We start from the raw sequence: 16,714 nt of genomic DNA, 5'->3' as shown, positions 1-16,714 counted from the left end.
CAACTAGAAATTTCTCATATAATGGTGATCATTACTGTAAGGACCGGTAATATCACCGTAGTATTTAGTAATCCTTACCGCAATATATGGTGATCGTTACTGTAATATGAAATAATTATCTCCGTAATATATAGTAATAATTACTGCAATATATGGTAACAGTAATTATTACCGTAATATATGGTAACAGTTACGACAATATCATGGCAATCATTACCATAATATTGTAGTAACTGTTACCATAATGGCATAAGAACTATTACCATATCATATAGAAATGGAAATTACAAAAATGGGAATGTTACCATAATTTGAATAGGTATCGATATTTAAAAAAAAACTTGTTAGCATACGATATAAAAACTATTCCCATAATATACTGTAATTGTTACCGTGTTACTCTCCATGTAAAATATAACTTTCACCAAAAAATGAATTTTTTTAAACAGAGCCAACTTTTACTACAGTAAAAATTGTTTTTCATAGTAATTATTTTTTAAATTCCCAATTTCTATTTTCTTGAGATTCTGTGATCGTCATTCGATAAACAAAATAAAAAAAATGCCTGGTTAAATTTTTCAAAAAAACATGTATAGCTCACAGAATCTCAAAGCAAAAATTCAGAAATGCCTGCAGGCGTAATCACCAAAAAAAAAAATCGGCAAACCAGTCAAAGAGGGCGAGGGTTTTTGACTGAACGGGTTGATATGGAATGTCCTGTATATATAATATTTGCAGCGCCACATCATTCTTTTATTGAAATAATTTTCTGTCTATTTAAATTACATATATTTTGTATCTCTAAAGAGGCTTCCGTAAATTACATTCGATTAAATGTAATAGAGGTTAACGCGGTTCTGATTAGCGAGTAATCCAGTTTTGTTCAAACATTATCATATTTTTCTACATTCTCATCATATTGTTTAATCCATTATTAATTTGTTTTAAAATAATTGCTTATTCCCGTGACTTCAATTATCGACCTGAATAAAATTTTCACAGTCAAACTACTTAATAATCCATCACCTCTCGGTCACTCCACTTTATACGTTTTATTTTATTTCTCTTTATCATCTTTTTTGGTACGAGCAACTTGATTAACACGACAAGGTAAGCGTCATTACTGAGGGAGGTAATTTGCAAAACATAAAAAGGGGGATCTGGGTATTTCATTTCTTTAAGAGAGAGTTATCAAGTGAGTCTCGGGAAGGGATATCGGAGGTAGTGTTGGAGACAAGGTTCGCGAAACCCTGAGAGATGAGAAGCTCTTTGGAAGACCTTGACTCTTCTTTCAGGTTCTCAACCCTGTGGAGAGGTCTGGGGCGAAATGTCGGTGTCGCCGTCGCCTGATCCAGGCTCACCCTTCGTTTTATTCTCTTTCTTCCATTTCATCCGCCTGTTTTGGAACCAAATCTTTATTTGCCGTTCTGTCAAACAAAGAGCGTGTGCTATCTCAATACGTCGTCGTCTCGTCAGGTATCTATTGAAGTGGAACTCCTTCTCCAGCTCAAGTGTTTGGTAACGTGTATACGTTTGCCGACCCCGTTTCCTCTCTGTAACAAATATAATTACATCCGCTTAGTTATTTATATTCATTTATCAAATTATTGCATAATACTATTATTATTAATATCATTATTACTGCGCATCTATATTTATGTACACAGAAAACATGGATTTATTGGCGTAAAACAATTTAACTCATCTCAAGAAAATTTTTTGTATTATTGATCAAAAACAAAAATTTTGTTCTTGCCTCAAGAAATTTTTTTCGTGTCGCAAGACAACTTTTCCTTGCTTCAAGAAATTTTTATTGACCCAAGACAACTTTTCTTTGCCTCAAGAAGTGTTTTCTTATTTTAAAAAAATTTTTCTTGCCTCAAGACGACTATTTCTTGCCTCAAAAAATTTTTTCTTGCCTCAAGACAACTTTACTTGTTTAGAAAAATTTTTTCGTGCTTCAATAAAGTCATTTCTTGCTTCAAGACAACTTTTTCTTGCCTCAAGATAACTTTTTTTGCTTCAAGACAACTTTTCTGACTTTAAAAAATTTTTTCTTGCCTCAAAAAAATTTTTTCTTAACTCAAAAACTCTTCCTTGCCTCAAGAATTTTTTTTCGTGCCTCAAGACAACTTGTAGTGTTTCAAAAATTTTTTACTTGCCTCAAAAAACTTTTTCTTAAACCAAACAATTCTTTCTTGCCTCAAAAAAGCTATTTTCTTGCCTCAAGACAACTTTTCTAGCTTCAAAAAATTTTTCTTGTCTCAAAAAATTTTTTCTTGCTTTATAAAAATTTTTTCTTGCGTCAAGAAAATTATTTCTTGCTTCAAGACAAATTTTCTTATCTCTCGGAAAGTTTTTCTTACCCAAAAAAATTTTTGTTTCAATTCATAATGCAAAATATTTCTTGCGTCAAGAAATTCTTTTTTCTGTGTAGAAACCTCATAAAAATATTTTATAACTTATCTAGGGGGGGGGGGGGGGGGGGGGCAAAATGGGTTACTCCCAAAAAGAGCTTGTATTTAAAATTACTTATGTAAATATTATTGAGTATTATTTCGAATTTTTTTTTTACTGTTTTCGAAAAATTTTGATTTTGTAAAAAAATAGAATGAATGGAATTTGATTTTTTTTCTTATCAATTTACAATAAAAGAACTCCCAGTGTCAAATTAATTCAGATGTAATTCAATAGTCAACTTTAAAATATTTACAATTTTTCGAATTTTGAATTTTAATTAACTTTTAATAATTTTTTAATCTACTACATTAAAAGATATATAATTGCATTTTTAAAAATATTTTCTTTGGAATCAAAACTGATGTAAATCTTTGACTTTGAAGTCAATAAAAAAAAATTAACGTATTTGAGTCTCCAAAAACTTTGTATTTCCTTAAACACTCCCCCCCCGGCGCCTATTTATATATAAACCTCATAAAAATATTTAGTAACTCTTATAAAAATGACAAAACTAAAAGTAAAGTACAGATGAAAAAACTGAGAAACAAGACCATTAATTTCGGTCTACAGAACATAAGTGTATGAAAGATATAAAAAAAGAATAAAAAAAAAGAGTTAGAAAAACATCAGTCGACGAATCTCTTCAAACAGCCACAATCTGAAAGGGTTGGCGTTCGCCACGAGTATGAGGGCATGAAGGATGTTTTCAAGTGGAATAAGCGGAAGGGGAAACATGAGATGAAGGAGAGAAATAATGGGCAAAGCGAAGAGAGAGGAGAAAGGATCGGATCAACAAAAAACAGAAGAGAAGAAAGAAAGACTAAGAAAAGTTCTACACGGCGTGCATTCGAGGCAAACGCCGCCCGTCGCGCTGTCGACCGATGAAGACGGATGGTGGTTCTCGTGAAAGAATAAAAAACAACCGAAAAGACCAAAGAGAAAGATAATTCTCCGAGGATATAGAATCAGAAGAAAGATAGTGAGAGATATGAAGAAAGTAAGCGATAGAGAGTAACAAGGAGAGATTGAGAAACGTACGAGATTGTGAGGAGACACAGTGATAGCGAAAAATGGACTAACAGAGAACCAACATGATGGGAATATGCCTCTCTCTTTATGTTCTTTTCCTCAGGCTACGCTCTGAAATTAACAGCATACCAATTTCTAGTGCTCTTCCCAGTCCTACGTAAGAGAGAATTGGGAAAAAAAAATCACAGGTACGAGTCTCATCTAAATGATAAACATCTGCCCATTCAATCATTTTGAAAAATCAGTTTTCAGAATTGTAAAGCGATTCATTTTATAAAAATGCGACAATCAACGGATTGTACGGACTAGTAAAAAAAGATGGAGTTAAAATTACTAAGCTAATAATAATTGAGCTACTTTGTGGTGAGCGTATTGATAAATCTAGTAGCATGACACTATAAGATTAATCTCTACTGTAGTAGTTCTTTACTATTCGACTGGGGTAAAAATTTGTAGGCTCAGTAACTACTCGATGTAGTATGGAAAACTCATCCTGCGGTTTCTGTAACCACACAATTTTATAAGAATTTGGTGGCATTACTATTTTTGGAGTACACAATATCACATAATTTGTACAATCCAATGTGGAGTAAAATGACTGACAAACTAAAACAACAGCGCCACCTTCAACTTTTTTACCCCACTGTGTGGTTATACTAGCGCCACAATTGTAGTTATAATTACTCCATCTTTAAATGTGTGAATTATAACCTTAAAAATTACGCGCTTGTATTTTATATCAACAAAAATTAAATATTCAATGAAACTATGTTAGGAATACAAGAATTAACTTGCCATAAAGATAATTCAAAATGAAAAAAAAAATCACGAAGTATAGAAAAAAAATCTACACGGAGAGAAAAATATCGCCAGATTAAGTATACGTATCGCTATTCTGGCTATACGCTGTATAGTCATTTTACTTAACGATACGCCGTATAGCCAATTCAGCTATACAGAGTATCCTCACAGTGGATCGTCAAAATGACGATCTGTATCCTTATTTTAGGCATTTTATGAATCGCTGACATGACTATTGCGCAAACTCTGTATTTAGGCATCCGGCAACCGAGAACAACGATACGTATAGCCAATTTAGCTATACGGATCCTTACGCTGGCTATACAGATACTTATATCAACGAAACTACATATCGTTACAAAGGCTATTCGTCGTATTGTTAAATTAAATAAACGAATACTTAACCTAACTCAAATACGTATCTTTATTTTAACGATACTATAGATTATTAAATTAATATGAGAGTATGCCTATATTAGGTATACGAATCGTTATTCTGACGATACGTCATTTGAGGATACATTGGATAGTCATTCTGGCGATATTTTTCTCTCCGTGTACTTTAAAAATTTAGTGCGTGTGACATTTCGGATTAATTATTTACAAATCCATTTTAATATATTTAAAAAGTCTTTGTGTGAACAATATTAAATAAATTTAAAAATTTTTAAAACTTTTTAAATACCATGAAAAATAATAAATATCAATTGATATATATTTAATAAATAAATTAAGGATAAAAAATTTAAACTATGATGGGGAGTAGTAAGAACCCCAACTGTCATTTACCTAGGAGTTGTTTTTACCAACGACACTAGTAGATGTTCCTACAGTTTGTGTACCACAATAGGCTAGTAGTCATTATTAAATGTGTAGTAATCCTATATATTACTAGTCATTGTAATATATGTATCCCCAATGATGGTAAACTCAACTACACCTTTTTTATGTAACATACAAAATAAATAATTAGATATTGAAATAAATGATTCCTTGATTATAATTCCTATACATTAATTGTAAGATAATAATTAACGAACTACCGTTTTGAATTTGAATCTAACAAGAATAAGCAATAATGAGCTACTGACGATTGTAAAATATGACTTGGAAAGATAGTGAAAAATCCTTATATCAATATTGAAGACTTTTTTCAAGCGGCCAATTAAACGGATTTCTTTTACATGTACTGCTGAATGATAATTAATTACGGCGATAAACGAATAGCAATTTAAATGTTGACCAAAAGCTAAGTCCATTTATTGGAAGATGAAGATCTTAACGGAATAACATTTTGTACCCCAATAGGCCAGTAATCATTACTAAATATGTAGTAATCCTATTTATTACTAGCCAGTGTAGCATAGGTATCTCCAATTGTGGTAAATTCAACTACACCTTTTTTCACGTGTATACATCAGAGAAAATATTCTTGTTTGAAATGCTATGGTCTCATTGTAAAGCCGGACCATGTTGGGTACCTGTCGGAAATGGAAGCAAATACATGCAAAAATTATTATGGCCATAGTAAAATCTGCATGAGTTTATGTCACATTTCGACAGGTGGTCCTTATGGAAAAAAAACTAATGAACACTATTGAAAATTCATTAGTGTTGATAAGTGTTTTATTTGTGATCATTGATCATTAATGACCATCAGTACTCTGACCAGTGAATCTTGCAACACTATTGAATGTGATTAGTGTTGAATAGTGCTGCATTAGTGTTCTTTAGTACTCTGATTAGTAAATCTTACAACAGTATTGGATGTCATTAGTTTTCATTAGTGCTCCGACTAATGAATCTTGCAACACTATTGAAGAGAGTTAGTTTTGAACAACGTTCTATTAGTGTTCATTAGTACTCTGGCTAAACAATTTTGCAACATCGATGGAAGTGTTTAGTGTTGTATTTGTGATCATTAGTACTCCAAATACTGAGTCTGGCAGCACTATTAGAAATGATTGGTGTTGAATAGCGTTTTATTAGTGATCATTAGTAGTCTGATTAGTAAATCTTATAATATTACTGGAAGTGTTGACCCGATATCAATAGTATTCATCGGTAATCCAAATAGCCGGTACTACTTGACCGCGAAATTCAAATCAATGACACTAAACACACTAAAGACACTAAACGCACGAATGGTACTAAACCATTAGTGCGCGAAAAAACTAAAACATTAGTGTTTCTCATTAGTGCTGATTAGTTTATTTCCATAAGGGCCAACATGGTCCAGCTTTACTATGACACCATAACATTTCAAACAAGAATTATTTCTTTGTGTAGCCTCAACATTTCCCGGTATTTATATTAAATCTGTGATGACTTCAAAGACACTTTTCTTTCAAAAAGACATTTTCAACGACTAATTTGTTGAAAATATAATTCCTTCATTACGTTCAAATTACTTCTCATATAATTCGATCAATTTAAATGAAACCTTACAGTAATCGACAAGTTACCAAGACAAAGATCTCATTTTGATTTGAGAATTAATAGTTTGCAAGTTTTATAAACCTATAGAATAATAATCACAATATTCGTAATTGAGGCTGGAATCACTAGTGATTTTTTTTTCTTTAATATTAAAAATTTTTCAACCGGGAAATTAATAATAAATTAATTAAACGATAAGATAAAAATAAATAATTATTATGAAGAATATAAAGAAAAAAAAAATGTCGAATAAGCAAATGCACTCATCCGTAAATTCACAATTTGCTACTGATAGTCTGACACCCGTATTACGAGTATAGTATTTTTCTCTCTCTTCCCTGGTTCTCTTTATCTCATCTTCGCAATAAAGCACGTGGGGTTAATTAAAAAGCCAGTCGACTCTCTGCATTTACCATCAAGGCCTATTAATATGTGTGTGCACGGTTACGGAGGTTATACTCAGACGTCAGTGACTGAGCGAACGGGATTCAGTGACCATCAAAATACCGCAACGAAACTCGTCGGAATACTTATCACATCGTTTGAATTTTTTCATGCATTTTATCTGATCATACACATGCGCACACGAAGCGACAGTTTTTCAGTATGAAAATAAAACAAAATTTATATTTTGAAAGCATAATTGAATATTTATAAAAATTGCTTTGCATCTATTAGAGAAAAAGAACCTGGTAATTAATTCTGACGGTCGGAGATGGCGAATCTGGAGTAGGATTGACCACAAATTGTACCATCAATCACTTCTAAATTCCATATTGTCTTATCATTATGTTAATTGTCCATAAATATGTTACTCATTCAAATTAATCAATAAATAATTCGAAAAAGTACCACCCGGCAACCGAAATGGAAGCGGATCTCTCGCTAAAATAACTTTGAACCTTAATTAAAGCGGAAAAAATTATGAAATAAATTACAGATTACTTTAATAGCTTCAGTGCATGTCCTTTTCACAAATTTTCAAGGTCCTGATATTCAAAAATTGACTGAAAAAAAAGAGCCGTAGAAATTGAATTTTGGTTATTTTGAAAATTTGAAATTGCCGCCATTTATAAAGCATTCGACAGAGTCTGGTGTTTTTTGGAAATTTTACACAACAAAAGTGTCAAAAATTTCCGATATTCACAGGAAATGATGAAACACAAAGTAATGAAATTTTTGAAAAATTTGAAGACAGGTCGTAATTGTTGTAAGACAATAAATGAAAAATTTTTTGGATACAAAAACACGAAAGTATAATTGTAAGTTATGTTGGAAATTCTTTTAATTTTGGTCATTTTTGAACTTGATTAACGTAGTTGCCCAAAAAAACATGTGTCCAAAAATTTAATAAATGGCGAACATATGGAAATTTCGCGATGACAACAAATCGTGGGTAAAAAAAATAACTTACAATTGACTTTTTAACTTGAATTTAAGTTAAAACAAAAGTTCAATTTGACGTTTTTGACTTAAATGGATACTTAATAATTCACCCGAGCCGAAATTGATCTAATGTCAGTGTAACTAGACTGTATTTGAATTAATTGGTCTGTTTTTGAACCAGATAAGAACGATAACAGTTACCATCAAGGATGGTAATTAATATTATTGATTGCAATGAAAAAATTGATCGAAAATTCAATAATTTTCAAGTACTGCTGCAAAATTGTTAATTTTCGAATACAAATATGATGACAAACATACTTAAGTTTTATTTAGAAAATTTTTACAACAAAATGACAATTTTTTAAAAGTTAAAATAGAAGTATTAAAATTATTTATATTATAAACTCTTGATTGGCGTACTAGCCCTATTTTAATTTTACTTTCAAATTGTAAACAAATATTTTCTATTTAAATCCATAATTTAGTAATGTACATTTTATTGTTTAAAATTTTGAAATAAGTTACCGTACAGTCGTCTAGATCAGCGTAAAATAAAAATTTCCAAGCGAGAGAGCTTCTGTCAACATCTTTGAATGATTGAGTATACGATTCAAAATAAGAACCATCCAAGTACTGAGTAATAAATAAAATTTGGTCATTATTAACATTTAGTATTTTTTGAACCTTGTAACTATTATAATTTCTGATGGTAACTGTTACCATCTGGATTATAAATACTATTTAGAATGATAATAATAATTAACTCTAGTTAACATACAGGATTGTAACAATTATTATAAATATGGTGAATATTACAATCTAGATGATTTATACAATCATCTAGATCATATTCACTACTATCGGATTGACGGTAGAAATTATACAATAACTAGATAGTAGTTTCTATTATTTAATTTTCTGAGTGTACTTTATCCGAGAAAATTTAGGTTTTCAAAAAAATTTTCTTGAACCAAGAAAATTTATTTTCCATCGATAACTTTTTTTTGTGTATAAAATCTATCATAAGTAATAAAAAAAATTCATATTCATAAGAGCTCCATAGTAGAATTAAAAATTAACATATGCGCGAATAAAATGGATTATTAAAAAAGTATTAAATACCTCTCTTGTCTCTTTCACTAGCACCTTATATATCTTATATATCTCATGATTTCACAGTATGGGCTTTACTTGCGTCTTATGATCGCCTTTTCGCATACACTTCTGTGACTTTAAGTGCGGGGTAATAAATTAACAACGTTGGGTTACGCAAGGATCAAATGTCTCTCGAAGTATGCCAGGAGATTTATGAGTCTACCTCCACTGCCACAGCATGCAGGAATGGAACGGAACGGAACAAAACATAACATATACGAGTATTCGCTTATTATAGGCTCTCAATTTAATATAATGGTGTATATACACTCGGTTGCTGCTGTTGGCACACATGGATCACTTATTTTCTATCCCGGGTTTAGCAAACTGGCCCAATCCGGACAATTCTTTTTCGCTTTAGCTCCAGGACACGCAGGACTTTCCAGATTAACAACTTGCCGGATGTTGTAATCGAGTTAATAAGGCGCGGCTTGGCCACTCGCAGCCCAATTAAACGAAGCTTTCCTTGGCCACCTCTAGGCCTAACCTTGAAATGTTCCTCGATTAGATACCGCGACCCCATTAATTATATTCTCTTGTCCAACATCCGAGAGCCAGAAAGTGAGAAAAAAAAGGAATAAATTATAAAAGAAACGTGTGATTAAGGAGATCTCGGTTTTGGAATCCAAATACGAGTTTAATCCCGTGCGTGGATGTATTTGTATATATGTATATATATAATCGATAAGAATTTCAGATGCTCAACTAGAAACTTTCGATATCAAGTCTAAATAACGGGGATTATAATCTGGAATTCAAAGAAACAAACGTGGGAATGCAAAAAGATTTAAGTGATGAATGTATTTTGGATTCTGTTAAAAATACTTAATTTTTTTTTTTTTTTTTTATACTAATTTCTGGCTAGAAAAATTGTAAGTCAAATACCAGCACAATATTCTCGGCTTTCTTTCATGGAAGTAATATTTTACGAGCAACCCTCAATTTTTTCTTCCCGTCTGGATTTTTGTTCAACATTTTTTACTGTCATAATCCACTTCCGGAAAAAATGTAATTTCGGTGATGAAAGAAAATTAAAATAACATCAATGAAATTAATTTTTTTTTTTTAACGTCACATGAAAAAAACGGTTGTGTAAAAATTCTTACAATCCTGTATGTTAACTAGAGTTAATTTTTATTACTATTCTAAATAGTTATATTCATAATCAAGATGGTGACAGTTACCATCAGAAATTATAATAGTTACGAGGTTCAAAAAATACTAAATGTTAATAATGACCAAATTTTATTTTTTACTCAGTACTTGGATGATTGTTATTTTGAATCGCATACTCAATCATTCAAAGATATTGACAGAAGCTCTCACTTGAAAATTTTTATTTTACGCTGATCTAGACGACTGTATGGTAACTTATTTCAAAATTTTAAACAATAAAATGTACATTACTAAATTTTGGATTCAAATAGAAAACATTTGTTTACAATTTGAAAGTAAAATTAAAATGGGGCTAGTACACCAATCAAGAGTTTATAATATAAATAATTTTAATTCTTGTATTTTAACTTTTAAAAAATTGTCATTTTCTTGTAAAAATTTTCTAAATAAAACTTAAGTATGTTTGTCATCATATTTGGATTCGAAAATTAACAATTTTGCAGCAGTACTTGAAAATTATTGAATTTTTGATCTATTTTTTCATTGCAATTGATAATATTAATTACCATCCTTGATAGTAACTGTTACAAAATTTATTGCAGAAGTTATCATCCAATAATTATTAATTCTATTAAAAAAAATTCTAACTATTTTTGCATTGAAAAACGTTCCAATCATTCTAGATGATTAAAATTAAAAATTTAGCATAATATACACTGTTACTTAATTTTCTGAGTGTGCATTAATTATTCCTCGTCAGATGTTATATTTACATAAGTCGCTCTGCATTATTTACATCAATACTTCTGTGTCTGCAACTTCACTCTGTAATTATTACAGCCTCGAAATCTAAAAATAACATGTTTTGTTCTCTAAACATTACATAAGTAAATTTTCAGAAAAACTTCTGTAAATTTCACACTTTTCTGTAATTTACGAACTGTTTTTCTGTACTTCTGTCACTCAAAAGTTCTTTCTCTTTTAGGGCATATTATGATTTTCAAAGCAGGCCATAAGAACGTGGTTCGTTTTTTGATGAGGTGGTAATGTGTTTTTAATCTCCATTTCGAAATTGAAAAAAGATCACTAGAATGATTAAGAGAGACTTAGGTCTTGGACAAAAAAAAACCTTTATCCTGGAGTTTATAATAAAATGTTGAATCCAATAAAAGAAAAAATGTTCTATTCCATCGGGCGTATCGTTCACTCTCTCTTATCTTCAGTATGGCGGCCTTCAAAAGCATACAGACCCAGCGAGATTCAGAGGATCATTCATCATCGTCAGCATTTCCTCCGCCTCCTCCAGGCCAGACTTCCCCGTTTGGTTCTTTAGTTGCTCCTCCTTTTATCTTTATTTTCTCTCCTCTTTTTCACTTCATAGTGACCCTTTTTGAATATCTCCGACATCGCCATCGCTGAAAGTTACCGCCATGCGAGATTAATTTTTTACCAAATTATTTTTTAAATGAATTTTAGGGGAATTTCGATTATTCATAAGCACTTTTCACTAATCAAGTGCGCTAACTAACATCAATTACTACTTCGTAATTAACAAAATTAACCGTTAGAACACATAAAGAATTTTCTGATTAAACTGTACGCAGAAGTCAATTTCCACTTTTTTTGATTCAATCAATTTTGGCTTTACGAAAAATGAGACGAAAATTTCCCGAAAATTTTTTTTCGTATCAACACTAAAATTATCTAAGACGTCAAATTTTAGTCTGGACAATTTTCTTCTGACCGTCATCGCACAAAGATTTGTTTGCACACACACACAAAATTTTCCAAAAATAGTCCTGTGTAACTGAAAATAATCGAACGCAGACAACCGTCAAAAATATGATTTTGTAAAAATAGTCTGTTTATCTACAGAAAGAAGAAGGATTCGGCGCAAAAATATGTAGTCGGAAAAACTTTCTTTAGAGCGAAAAAAAATTTGATTTTTGAAATTTTCAATTTTCGTAGCGGAAAATAAATAAACATTAAATTCAATAAATTTGAAAATGTAAACATTTTTTTTTTTTTTTTGTTAAATGAATGAGAAGAGATAAAGATAATATAAGAGAGACCACATCTTGAATGTATAAAGATTTTATCTCAATGTTACAATGTCGCGTGACACAGTTATTCATGTTGCAAGTCGAAATCATAAATCTCTTGAAAAAAAAAAAATAAAAAAATTATATTACTGTCAACATATTTTAAGGCATAGGTATACGGGATGTACGGTAATACTGATAAACTATTTGTTGATAATTCATTATTTTTATTGTGATGCGCAATTTTTTTTTTTTTTTTTCTCTAAGTCGAATATAAAATTTAAGTTCTGTTCAGATATTAATTGGAAAATTTACTCTATACTGTGAGATATATCACTAAGAAATTTTTGTATGATAAAAACAATCAGTCGAAAAACAAATTTAATTTGTAGAAAAAAAAAAATGAATTTTCAAAACTATTTTTTAAGTTAAAGTCCTCATTTTAGAAAAAACTAAATGTGTCAAAATAAAATTTTCCCGACGGTGTTACAAAAGTTTTTTTTTAAACCAAAATCTCAGTGTTTATTTTTATTTGATTATTAACAAAAAAATAGGCAACATTCTCTTATTTTTTTTTTCAAATGTTATATAACAGAAAAAAAGAATTTTTTGAAACGAAAAATTTTCATTCGCCCTCAGAAATTTTTTTCATCATAAATTAAAAACATAAATTTTCTTGTGGCGAAAAAAAATTTTGAACCAAGAAATTTTTTCTTGCTTCAAACATCTTGTTCTTGCCTCAACAAATTTTCATTCGCCTTAAGGAAATTTTCACTCGCCCAAAGAAATTTTTCGCATCATAAATTGAAAAAATTTTCTTGAAAATGTCTAGACATCTTTTTCTTGCCTCAAAAAAAATTTCTTGCTTCAAGAAAATTTTTAATGTCTTAATAAATTCTTTGCATTAAAAATTGAAAACAAAAATTTTCTTGAGTCAAGAAAAAATTTTTTTGATTCAAGAATAAAATTTTTGGGGCAAAGAAAAATTTTCTAGTTCTAAAATACTTTCGTTCCCATTTCATAATAAAAAAAATTTCTTGCTAATTGAAATTCATTTTTTTCTGTGCAATAAATACGAAAATAAATTTAATCATCCCTATATTTTCATTATTTTACCCTCAAATTTTTTTCATGATTTAAGTATTGACTTTATTATTTCAATACCTTTTTTACTCTATAAACTTTATGACCAACATAAACTACAAATACCTTTAGGAAGCAGTAGTATATATATGCATAATCAATACATTAATATCATTATTATCATATGAATGATCGTATCAAATTGATTAAAATATACGACTATATAATTTATAAGTAGCATATCTATTTTTCATGCTCTCCTGATATTTTTTCCATTAATAATCACAACAATAATAAAAGAAAAATGTATGAAAATTATTCACGTTAATAATTGAGTTATCGTTTTTTAATAGTGACATAAATTACGTATTTAATCATCATAGATTTTTTATTTAATAATCATCAATTATTTTTATTATTAAATTGATAAACATATTTCGCTTATATATTCAATAATTGCATAATTATAATTACACTAATGAATGGACGTATCATAAGAAATAAAATAAACGTGAAAATGTAATTATTTACCGAGAGCAATGATATTTATAGAAACTTGAGCAATGAAACAGAGTTCGAATATTTAAAAATAGGCAATAGGTGTAATAATTTACCGGTAGTTGAAAATATCTGTAGTCATAAGTAACAGCTCGTTTATTAATTTCTATAAATAATTTTCTGACATTTCACGAGAGAATAGACTTTAGCGAAGATAACAGTTACAGAATATCAACACTAGACATAATGTTAAACATTTGCATAACATCATAATAAACAAACAAAAATTAGAGCTTTCAACTTCATTTGACTTGATAAAATCCATAGAATTGAACATTTTTTCGAAGCATAATCAAAGAGATTTAGTTATAGGGGAGGGAGGGGCAAAAGGGGGTACTTAAGGAAATACCAAGTTTTCGAGGACTCAAGTACGCTAAATCTTTTTTTTTTAATGATATTCAAAGTAAATAGAAAAAATTTTCAGCTATTGTTGAAAAAAAAATTTTTTCATTTCTGTGGGCAAAGTGGGGTACCCCCTAAAAAAGGTAAAAAAAAAAAATTTCTGGATTTTAAACAAATTTGATTAAGTTGAATTTTTTTGTAAGTAATTTACATGAAGAAAAATTATATTTTACATGTTTATCGGATACAAAAGAAGAAAAAAAGACTTTAATAGTTTTTATCATAAAACAAACGTCATTAATATTTTTCAACTGACAATTGATTTTTGAAAAAATTTACCAAAAAAAATTCAAAGTAACGCTTAATTATATTTACAGAAGTGATTTTGGAATGTTTAAAAACCATTTAAAATATAAAATTTTTTTTTATCAAATTTTGGGGGTACCCCGTTTTGCCTACCCTGCCCCCTTTTGCCCCCCCCCCCCCCCTTCCCCTAGTTTTGAATTATTTTATGTATAATGTAAGAATTACTTTTTCGCTAAGTAAAAATGTGATTTGGTTTCTTGAAAAGAAATCAATTGATTGACTATTTACTACACAGTAAAAAATATTGTGTATTTGTGTCGAAAACGGTTTGTGTTAAACTAACACAAAGTTTGTGTCACTTTTTGTAACATAAAAAATGTGTTAAACACTCTTTATTAACACATTTTGTGTGTTACTGTGGATTCTTTGCGCCCTCTTGTGGCGATATTTCAACATAATCTTTGTGTTAAAATGGGGTTACACAAAGTTTGTGTCGAAAATTCAACACAAATTTTGTGTCAACCGTTTTTAACACACAAATTGTGTTGATTTTACACAATATTTTTTACTGTGTAGTCCTGTGTAAAAAAAAATCGTTTCAAAAATGTTTTGAAAATATTTCTAACAGTGAATTTCAAAAATTGAGATAACTTTGAACTTTAAGTTGAATATTTTTGGAACTTTAAAATATCTATACACTGATAGAAGTGTTTCTTAGCATTTAAAAAAATTTATTAGTACGGGTGTAAAAAAATTCTTTCTAAAAAGAATCCAAAAAAGTTCTGCATGTAGAACTTCTAAACATGAGACAGATTAGAACTTTTTTGGAACGTTAGTAATTTTGGTGGTAAAAAAAAGTTTTTAGGAGCAAATTTAGAGTCAGAAAAGAACGTCCTTGGAGCTTTTTTGGAATTTTTTAGGGACGTTTTTTTTTGTTCTGTAAAAAATTCAAAAGTAGTGATTTTTGAACTATTTTCACATGTTTCTAGAACGTCTTAGCCTACAAAAGATGCAAAAGTAGTGATTTTGGAATGTTCTTGGAACTTTTTTTTTAGTCCATCAAAAAATCAAAAGTGGTGATTATGGAACTTTTTTGGAATGTATATATAAAATTCCAAAAAATTTCCAAAAACGTCATTTTTTGACTCTAAATTTGCTAATAAAAACTTGTTTTTTACCATCAAATTACTAACGTTCCAAAAAAGTTCCATTCGAGGTTCTAATCTGTCAAATTTTTAAAAGTTCCACATGCGGAACTTTTTCGGAATTTTTTTTACACGGGTATATTTAAGAAATGATTTCTTAAATACTACTCTCTAAACATGAATTAGTGATAAGAAGGGAGTATTCCCTAATTCAAAGTGCAAGTCGGGCCACTAATTCCAAAAAGTGGTTCGATTGGCACTCGAAATTAGTGAATATTCACTTATTTTACTTATTCATGTTTAGAGAATAAGAAATCTTTTTAAATGTTGAGAAATCCTTCTATCAGTGTAGAAGTGTAAAAAATTTTCAACTATAGTGTGAACTTTTCTTGCGGGTTTTTATATTTTTTTGAAATTTTTTAAACAAAAATTTGAATCGTCAATTTCGTGAAGTTCATAAGAACCTTAGAATTAGTTCCAATCACTAATTTATTGGACTAATTTCGTACAAACCAAAAAGTAAAAAAAATTGACTTCAAAAAATTCGATAAAAATGTTTATAAATATTTTCAAATCGTCTCTATTTTTTTTTTTGCCTCACATCTGAATAATTTTGGTAAGAGTCATAAATGGTCATAATTTTTTTTTTTTTCTTAATGTTTTTCAAACTCAAAAAATTGTCATCAAATTATTTTTGCTCAATTAAAAAAATGGCGTAAGAAAAGCCTACATCAGTTGAAAATTAAAAAAAAAATTCTTCGATTATTGGCAGATTTAAAACCAATGACTAAAAAAACTGAAAAATCTCAGAAGTATTATCCTGATAAAAAAAAATTACCATAAAACAGT

At 29.6% G+C, this 16,714-nt stretch overlaps 1 protein-coding gene across 4 annotated transcripts in view; it reads right to left on the bottom strand.

Moving 5' to 3' along the window:
* Window positions 1-978: 978 nt before the first annotated feature.
* The window catches only part of LOC130667638 (homeotic protein antennapedia-like), a 193,115-nt gene continuing 177,379 nt past the window's right edge, over window positions 979-16,714 (bottom strand). For all 4 annotated transcript variants that reach the window (XM_057469369.1, XM_057469366.1, XM_057469370.1 and 1 more), the window contains one exon: window positions 979-1,553. In XM_057469369.1, coding sequence (XP_057325352.1) covers window positions 1,300-1,553 — 254 coding nt within the window. In that variant the 3' untranslated portion in view covers window positions 979-1,299. The remainder of the gene's footprint in view (window positions 1,554-16,714) is intronic.

This window comes from Microplitis mediator, chromosome 5 (assembly GCF_029852145.1).
Source record: "Microplitis mediator isolate UGA2020A chromosome 5, iyMicMedi2.1, whole genome shotgun sequence".
In the NCBI taxonomy this organism is placed as follows: domain Eukaryota; kingdom Metazoa; phylum Arthropoda; class Insecta; order Hymenoptera; family Braconidae; genus Microplitis; species Microplitis mediator.
This window is presented reverse-complemented; position numbering and strand designations above follow the sequence as displayed.